The sequence below is a fragment of the Mesocricetus auratus genome, unplaced genomic scaffold (assembly GCF_017639785.1).
Source record: "Mesocricetus auratus isolate SY011 unplaced genomic scaffold, BCM_Maur_2.0 Super-Scaffold_4256, whole genome shotgun sequence".
NCBI classification, from domain to species: Eukaryota; Metazoa; Chordata; class Mammalia; order Rodentia; family Cricetidae; genus Mesocricetus; species Mesocricetus auratus.
In genome coordinates this window covers 89416050-89425721 of record NW_024429182.1, presented here as the reverse complement: position 1 = coordinate 89425721, position 9672 = coordinate 89416050, and the positions used below count along the sequence as shown (strand labels likewise).

General features: G+C 46.2%; 1 protein-coding gene across 4 annotated transcripts in view; it reads right to left on the bottom strand.

Moving 5' to 3' along the window:
• Positions 1 to 318: 318 nt before the first annotated feature.
• Positions 319 to 9672, bottom strand: part of Scube2 (signal peptide, CUB domain and EGF like domain containing 2) — a 66328-nt gene continuing 56974 nt past the window's right edge. For all 4 annotated transcript variants that reach the window (XM_013117482.3, XM_005075689.4, XM_040756500.1 and 1 more), the window contains 4 exons: positions 9348 to 9545; positions 8239 to 8391; positions 3481 to 3560; positions 319 to 2391 (listed from right to left, as the gene is read on the bottom strand). In XM_013117482.3, the coding sequence (XP_012972936.1) occupies positions 2239 to 2391; positions 3481 to 3560; positions 8239 to 8391; positions 9348 to 9545 (584 nt within the window). In that variant the 3' untranslated portion in view covers positions 319 to 2238. The remainder of the gene's footprint in view (positions 2392 to 3480; positions 3561 to 8238; positions 8392 to 9347; positions 9546 to 9672) is intronic.

Here is a 9672-nt window from a genome sequence, read left to right as displayed (position 1 = left end):
TTTCCACTTTATCAATTCATTTTAATGGTTTTTAAAAAAGATTTATTTTATAGCCACGTATGGCAGTGCACACTTTCAGTCCCAGAACTGAGTGAGTTCAAGGCCAACCAAACCTACATAGCCATTTCCAGGCTAGCCAGGGACATATAATGAAACTCTTTCTCAAAAACAAACAAACAAGCAAACAAATATTGGCTTAAAGTCAGTCATTTGTAACTCCAGTTCCAGTGACCCCAACACCCTCTTCTGGTTTCTTTGGGCCAGGCATGCGTGTGCTGCACAGACATACATGTAAACAAAACACCCACACACATAGAATAATTTTTAAACATTAAAAACAAGATTTATTACTTTTAAATTGCATAGGTATGTGCTTGGGTATATGGGCACCACGTGCATGCAGTGCCCAAAGAGGCCAGAAGAGGGTGGCAGATTACCTGGAAATGTAAATGTAAATGTATAGGTAGATGTAAGTTGCCTAGAGTGGGTGCTAGGAGCTGAACCTGGGGCCTCTGCAAGCAGCAAGTGCTCTTAACTGATGAGCCATCTCTCTAGCCCCTTGATGATTTTTAATTGAATATGCTCAAAAGCATTTTTTTGAGAAAAGGTTTCTTGTAATCTAGACTGGCCTCAAACTCCCTATGTTGCTGAGGGTGACCTCCTGTTTGTACTTCCTGAGTTCTGGGATTGCAGGTGCCACTGTGCCTAGCAAGATGCACAAATTCTTGAAGAGAAATTTCATCCAAATAAAAATTAAAAGTTCATGAGGGCCTATAAATGTCAATGTCTCCAGAAATGGTGGTGCACACCTTCAATCCCAGCATTTGGGAGACAGAGGCAGGTGGAGCTCTGTGAGTTTGAGGCCAGCCTGGTCTACATACAGATCACAGGTTAGTCAGGGCTATGTAGTGAGACACTATATAGTGAGACACTGTCTCAAAATAAAAATGTTATTAATAGATTAAAAACAACATTGAGGTGGAAAGACAGGTCTAATAATATTGAAATATTCCGTTTTCTTTTAAAAATCCTTATTAAACATTTCAGTACTTTGGTATACAGAATTATGTGCTATAATTGCCACAGAAAGAACAAAACTCTATGGCTATATGTAATCAGTATGTCCATTAGGGAGAGGGAAGCCAGATTGACAGGTTTCTTCTGTGGGGGGGAAATGGTATCGAGGGCCAAGCCCAGGGCCTTGCACATCTCTGGCCCATAGGATCTTTTCTTCATCCACTGTAGTGAGATTTTTGCCTGCTGGAGGTAAGGGTTAAAGTGTTTAAAAACCCAATTATATTGAAAAGTAAAGTTTATTTGGGAGGGGATCACTATGCAGTCCCACTATGCAGACCAAAGTGACTCAACTGTGGCCCGTGAACAGGTGTGTGGCTCACCATCAGAGGATGACAGTGCCCTGGACGATGCCACTTCATCTCAGACTGCTTCACTCTGGGAGACTGAAAAAGGAAGGCACTTGTGCCAGTCACTCCTGGCACCGGGGGCAGTCCGGCAGCACTGACTTTGGGCTGGTGAAGTCTCCTTTCCATCAGGCTCGCATCCGAGAGTTCTCCAAGCTCCAGCAGTGCTCAGTTTGACTGAAGACACGGGGGACACTGCTGCAACCAGCCTCCGCCTTTGCTATGTGTGCATGCACACTACTGACGGCCCAAGAGGGGCTACACTTGCCTTGTTACTTCTCGTTCATTCTAGTCTTTTTTTTTAATCACCACTGCTCAGAACGCACACATTTAGAGGCTGAGAGGATGGGAACCCTCCCATGACTCAGATGGCCTGGGTGGCTCCTGGAGTGCTTGCTTCCCCTCCTGCTTGCCTGTTTGGCGGCCTGGTCACCTGTGCATGAGAACAGATGCTCCCTGGGAGAGGACTGGTCTTGAGGGAGTGGAGCTGCCGCCTGAGTGGCCCCTCTGTGGCCTCCTTTCCACTACAGACCATTGGAGGAGTGAGAGCCCAGAGGGAGGCCAGTAGAGCTGGCCCTCGACACATCCAGGACACACCCCCGCACAATGAGAAGCTGGTGCTGCTCAAAGCTGTATGTAGTCCACAGCTGAAGCTGGAGAAGAAAACCCAAGTTCAGTTTACCAACCTATCTGTATTGTCTATAAAACCTCAACAGTGCGGAGTCGAGAGTGGGCATGATGACAGCCCAATGGCATGCTGGGCTGCAGCCCACGGAGTCCACAGTAGGACACTGCTCTGAGTGGCACGCGGGAAGAGTCACTTGTAAGGCCTCAGAAACCTTGACACTTTGGAACGTAGCAATCGGATGAAAGATCTTGGAAACATCTCTCGGGACTCCTGGGCTGTGTACTTGAAATAGTTCTGGGGGTGTGCCAGGACATCAAACAGAGCCTTGATCAGTTTCTTATCCTGAAGAGAAGAGAATTTTTGTTACGAGGCCAAAGCACTCAAACATTCTGGCATTTTGCCAATGGAATCATAATGACTCACTATTGAAGGGAGGTTCACTAGCTAGAAAACACTTTGTGAAAATTGTTTCCACTGATTTTTATCTTCTTTCCAGTTTTAATTTTTCTTAATTGTTAGTAATAAGTATGTATTACTTTATGAAAATTTTTGACATATGAAAACTTGTTTCTCAACTGTATGAGATACAACATAGAAATTTGGAAAATGGTTTAGGGTTAGTGATAGGTGAGTATTTCCTATTAATTACTTACAAGTATCTAAAATGTGGTGGGCTTTGAGTTTATAAACTAGGAACCAATGGTCTTTCACTATTCAAGCTGAACATAAAAGCACTATATGCCCCTGACTGGGATTTGTAAACAAGCACCTGCCACACCTGCCCCTCCACAAATGCCCAATGTAAATAGATTGCACTCATGAACTCCAGTAGCTGTTTGCCGGCATAAGACCAGTACAAGATCAAGCCACAGCCCAGGATGGGTGGGTGAAGAGCTCACAAAGCCTCACCCTTAGTTGAGGGCTGCTGCAGGAGAGAGACTCAGTTTTCAGAGGTATGGTCCTTAACAGATTACCCATATTCCAGCGGCTGGCCCTACCGCCATGCGCATACACTGATTGTATGCACTACAGTTGGACTAATTAGACTCACTGGGTTACTTAAAAAAAGAGAGAGAACATGAAATTGGTAAGGGAATGCCTTGAGTAGGGTCTGACAGTGGTTAGGGGGAAGGCTAGATAAGATCAACTACATTGTATATATGTATAAAATACATTGTGTATATAAAATACATTATATATAAAATTCTCAAATATATATGATATACATATATATAAAACACTCATACACCCCCCCCACACATATATATATATACACATATAAACACTAGCCATAGAAACTTCACATTTAACAAAATTAAATCATGGGAAAGGATGGAGCTGGCCTTGGTCCACATAGGCTCAGTGTCTGGAAGGCAGGGCTGTATGTGGGAGCTCACGGCTACCTTCCTGTCTGCTGAGGCAGGTACTCACCTTCAGTATTTCCTGGTGGTTCTCAGATGCATAGAGTCTGCCATCTCGAACTATGTCTTCAATGAGTTCCTGGTAGTCTTCTGTTGAAATAAAGGACACATTTGCTTCTCACTGATAATTATTTCCAAACCCACACTTCTGTCTTTAATAACCCCTGAGAAGTCCTCCATCAGTGGCTGCTCTCGGAGAACTTTCCATTCTGACAACGAGAAGACATTCAGCACCTCCACTCAGCTGGCATCTGCCCTGCCTCCTTCCCCTTCCCTCAGAAAAGTCTTCTGTGCCTTCAGTCAAGACCCATCCTCTACCTCCCATACCACGTGCATCTTCCCTCCCCAAATCAAGGATGCTTATTCTACACTTTCCCTACGCGAAAACCTTTCTACTAACTCCCATTAGCACAAAAACCGACCTTAAGGATGCCTTGTTTAACGTCATCTGTCCTGCTAGTTTCCATCCCATGTCTCTCTTCCCGTTTGCTCCCAGAGCAGAGTCAGCTCACACAGTCTACAACTGGGCTTTTCTTCTTCTCCTGAACCCACTGGGCTCAGTCTTGCCCCAACCACTCCTCCAACGCTACCTCCCGAGGCCAGCAATGAGCTTCGTGCTGTGTGTCCCAGTGTCAAATGTCGGTCCTCGGTTTTCTTCATGCATTAGTAGCAATGACCTGACTGGTCACCCTCCTCCTTCATTCACTTCCTCTCTCATCTCCTAGAACATTCTGCACTTTGGGTTTCCCACTGCTTCACTGGATGCTTCTTGGGGAGTTTTTGCTCTCCTCCTGTCCCTGGCCTTTTCCTGTAGGAGGGCCTTAGGGCTCTGTGCTTGGTGATCTGCTCCTATGTGTGCTCCCTCCACTGTGAGCTCATCTGGGCTTTTTCATTCCCTCTTTAACACCTGCCCATCCCAGCTATCTTCCTGCCCTTGCACTGTATAAGGTAACCAGGCTCCTGATCACCAGAAAACCTCTTCTCTCTTCAGCGGGAATAGGGCTGGGGATGGAGAACTTGACTATCTGAGAAAGAATAACCTTCTTGCTTTCTCGTTAATCATTTCTTTGGTCCTGGCATACACATTAAATTCAGTGCACACAGTATTCCTTCTCCAAATGTAATTTCACCCCACTTTGAAGTCTAGCCTGCTTCCCATTGTCATAACTCAAAAAAGCATATGCAGAGCACAGTTCTCTCCAATGCCAAGACACATCAAAAATTGCCTTTTTGTATGCATAACATGTGCTGAGAAGCCACATGACTTATAAGAGCATCCATAGAAGAGTTCCCAAGAAGTTTCTTCCATCCAGAGATGGTGAAGGAACAACATCAGTGCATAATTAATATCTGATACACACACAGCATCATCGCTACTACTGATGTGGCAACTTTGTCCTTACTCTTTCATTCTAATAAATAGATAATGTAAGTACACAAGTTCAAGACTAGCTTGGCCTACATGGTGACTTTGTGAACTATAGGGCCCTGTCTCAAAACAAACACATCAACAGCGAAGACCAAATAAATAAAACAAAATCAAGAGAATAAGTTTTATTTCTTTTTCTTTTTTTTTCTTTAAAATAAGGTCTAATGTAGACCAGGCTGGCCTTAAAATTGTTATGTAACCAAAGCTGGCCTCGAATTCCTGATCCTCCTGCCTCTACCCATTAAATACTGCATTACAGCTATGTGCCACCATGCCCTGCTTACTTTAGTATTAGTTTTATACCCTTGTTCAGTGTCTGAACCTCAGAGGTCTGGCTTCTTTCCATAAAGGGAATCTACTATTAGGAATGCAGGTTGTTGTGCACTCTGGTATAACAGAAAACGAGACCATGCTTTGCCATTATACCAAATGTTTCCAGAATGTTGTCTTTAAAACACACACAGACACAGACACAAACACAGACACAGACACAGACACACACACACACACACACACACACACACACCACAGACACACTCACTCACACACACACACACTGTTTCTAAGAGCTTCTGTGTTTCCTGTCTTTCTTCTGCCTTTCAAAAACAGAGAAGTTCACAGGTAAGAACTCAGGCTCTGAAGTCCCTAGACCTGGGTCATCCCAGTTCTGCAACTTTGCCATGTCATGATCTCAGGTCAATTATTTAAATCTCTCAGCAAGTGGCCTCATCTGTTACATCAGAAAGTGACCCGGTCCGATGCATGGGGTGACCATGAGGAACGTGCCCCATAAAAGGCACTGTGGTGCATACCTGGTGCTCAGGAATGCCCAATGGCTGTCACCATGACTCTCGCTTGCAGAATGCATTCATCTGCAGTTGTCATCTGCACCTCACCCATTCCTGCCAGCTTCTGCTAGGATCGCAGTGTCACCACACCTGGCTTATACAGAGCTAGGAGGTTGAGCATGGGCTTCATGCGTGTTATATAAACAGTCTACCAACTGAACTATATCTCCAGCCCCTCGTTTTCATATTTTTTCCATTAAAAAGGGGACATTTGGAGCTGGAGAGATGGCTCAGCAGGTAAGAGCACTGGATATTCTTCCAGAGGACTTGAGTTCAATTCCCTGAATTCACATGGGAACTCACAACTGTCTGTAACTCCAGTTCCAGGGGACCCGACACCCTCACACCAATGTACATAAAATAAAATTAAATAAAAAACATGTTAAAGGGACATTTAGGGGGCTGGAGATATGACTCAGTGGTTAAGAGCACTAGCTGCTCTTCCAAAGACCCAGGTTCAAATCCTAGCACCTACACGGCAGCTCACAGCAGTTCTAGATGGTCCAACACCCTCATACATGCAGGCAAAACACCAATGGACATAAAATACAAATAATTATTCTTTAAAAGTGGGGGGCATTTATATATTTCACAAAGGCACAATGAAGTGTAATGTATGAAAATGTTTCAATGCCTTGATAACATTTGTCCAAGTCCTAAGGTCTGCTTGGTTTCTTCCCTGACTTCAGACAGGAGAACTTGTCAGACATCTGCTTCCAGGCAGGAGCTAGGCTCAGTGTCTCTTTCAACAGAGTCCCAGACATCAGATTCCAAGAGTCCTTGTCCTGGGCATTACATATTATTGAAGCAACTTCAGGGCAGAATGAGAGTCTAGTCTTTGTCACGTGTTAGAAATAAACTATGTAGCCTGGTGGTGGTGGCACACGCCTTTAGTCCCAGCACTCAGGAGATGGAGGCAGGTGGGTCTCTGTTAGTTGGAGGACAGCCTCGTCTACAGAGTGAGTTCCAGGGCAGCCAGGGCTGTTACACAGAGAAACCCTGTCTTGGAAAATGAGGGGGAGAGAGAGAGAGAGAGACAGAGAGAGACAGAGACAGAGACAGAGACAGAGACAGAGACAGAGACAGAGACAGAGACAGAGAGACAGAGAGAGAGACAGAGAGAGAGAGAGAGACAGAGAGAGAGAGAGAGAGAGACAGAGAGAGACAGAGAGAGAGGCGGGGGGGGAAGGAAGAAGGAAGGAAGGAAGGAAGGAAGGAAGGAAGGAAGGAAGGAAGGAAGTTAGGAAAGCCAAGGTCCTTTGCCTAGAAATCTTTAACGACCCCCTGTAAAATTAAGCCTACTCTCCTGAGCTTGGCTACTCACTGCTAACCCTTCCTCATTTGTCCCCCTGTGCTCCCTACCCACTGGCCAAGTCAGACCCAGTTGGGCTACATGCTCTATCCTTTGCCCTCTTCCTGAATGTTCTTCCACTCTATTTATGTCCCAACCCAATTTACATATTCTTTCAAGACCCAGACCTCTTGAAACTGATTTTTCCCTCCAAGCCTCTTCAGAATAATTGCTGCTTTCTCCTCCTCTGCACTCCAAGAACTTTGTACGTGCCCTGTAAAAGCACCTATGGCAAAATACACACTTTGGTGTTCTGGTCACAATAAGTATTTGTTGACCAAGTCTCAGAGTCTTAAGTAAGTCTCCAGAGATCAGAGGATCCAGAAACATCATCTAACTTGCCCAAGATCACAGTGTCAAAAGCAGGGCAGGGCCTGGAGTTAAGCCTCTTCCTCTTCTAAGGAGCAATCTAATAAATGTCACAACCTGCAAAAGTCAATATACTTTTGAGCAATTCCTATCCGCCAGGAACTGTCCCATGTTAAACTCTTAATGTTCATTCAAATGATTTTCTTCATCATTAAGAAAACATGGCTTGCTGGCATGGCGATGCACGTCTTTAATCCCAGCATTTGGTAGGCAGAGGGAGGTAGAAGGATCTTTGTGAGATTTGAGGCCAGCCTGGTCTACAGAGTGAGTTCCAGGACAGCCAGGGCCACACAGAGAGACCCTGTCTTGGGGGGAGAGAGAGAGAGAGAGAGAGAGAGAGAGAGAGAGAGAGAGAGAGAGAGAGAGAGAGAGAGAGAGAGCAGCTTTACTAGAGGTGTAGCGCAGAGTTGTTAGAAGCCCTGGGTTCAGTCACCACTGGGAATGAAAAAAACAAGACTTCGAGATGATAAGTAACCTACAAGTCCTGGAACAGATAGCCTGCTGTCTGACCTCAGCAGCCACATTCCCACACCCGATTCTACTCATGTTCCCTGTATTCTCTAGACTGTTCCTTTTCATTCCTACAGGAAGTGTGCCCAAATGTCTCTTTAAAATGTGGCCCAGTGAGTCAGCCATGTCCTTTTGCCTTGCCCTGCCTGGCTGGCTGAGTGGGTGTGCTTGTTAGCGTCTGGCAGCTAGCTAGAAGCCAATTCCTTCCGTTCAGAGCAGAGCCACACCACCCAGCAGCCCGAGCGTCACACTCTTGCTCACCATCGTATGTCACATAGGGGACCTGAAATCCTCGGGCACTGTTCCCTTCATTGGACTTGAACTGAATCCACAGCTTCTTTGACCTGGAGGTGAAGGCGATGGGGCGTTCGTAGGTCTGGCAGGTTTCATATGTGGTCACAGAATTTGATGAAGCTGCCAAGGGAAGTTGGAGGAGGTGGTGTTCAAGAGGTGTCAAGGAGCCAGCAGTCAGGAAAACGCTGAAAACACTTAACCCACACAGTAAGTTAAGCTCAAGAACTGTTGGGCTGGGGAAACAGCTCCCTTGGTAAAGTGCTTTCCTTGCAAACATGAGGACCTGAGTCTGGTATCCAGAACCCATGTTTTGTTTTCTGTTTTTGTTTTTTAAGCCAGATAGAGTAGTCATGGGGTAGCTGAGACACAGGGACCCCTGGGGTTTGCTGCCCAGCCAGTCTAGCCTTCTTGATAAGCACCAAGCCAATGAGAGAACCTGCCCCACAAAACAAGATGGATGGCATCTGAGGAATGACAACTGAGGTTGTCTTCAAGCCTCTACAAGTACCTACCCCCCCACACACACACTCACTCACACACTCACTCACACAGAGCTTTTAGGCTTATCCCAATAGTAGAAAGCCCTGGAAGATTGGGGGGAGTTATACTGTACCCCAAGGAAAGGCTAAGTAAGCCCCACCTGCCCTCAGCAGACAAACAAGGCAGCGGCTGCCATTTCTCCAACCTGCCCCCCACCCCAGACTATAGTGAATAGAATGTCCACCAGAGACCATAGACCCAGAAGGAGGTGAATCTGGGGTTGAGCCCACTCTCATCTCTGTCATCAAGCTGCAGTGATGGTAGCATCCCTTTATAGACACCAGAAGCTGGCTCAGGATGACAGGAGGGGCCTTCCTTCCTTCCTGGCTGCACTATGCCTTTGGCCTAGGGCTGCTACCTTGAGTGAACAATGTCAAGTCAGCCCCACTTGGCTATAAACTCATGTCCTGTCTCTGTTCTACTATGAAGGAAAAAATCCAATAGACCTGTTCCTCACATTTAAAGCTGGGGGTGGGGGTGGAATCAGGTTTCCCAGGCTGCCTTGGGATGGAAGGGAAGCCCAGGGAGAGACGCACAAGTTTTCCGCATCACCAGGTAGTCACCACAGTCATCTTCTATGGGCAGGAAGATCTCGGGGACCACAATCAGGATACGACGTTTAGGGGGTGGGTTGATGGTCCAGGTGCACTCCGAGTTGGCGGGGTAGTTCCCAGGGTAGTTTGGGGACTCAATATACCCTGTGAAATCCCCCAGCTCCCCTCCACACTTTGTGTCTGGAAAGGAAGTGTCATGAATTAGGAGGGCAAAACACTGTCATTGCAATTGTAGCCACCCCAAGGGTAGCCAAGAACCGAAGACTCCCTGTTGCATCCCATAGTACTCATGGCCTCTGTGGGGGCC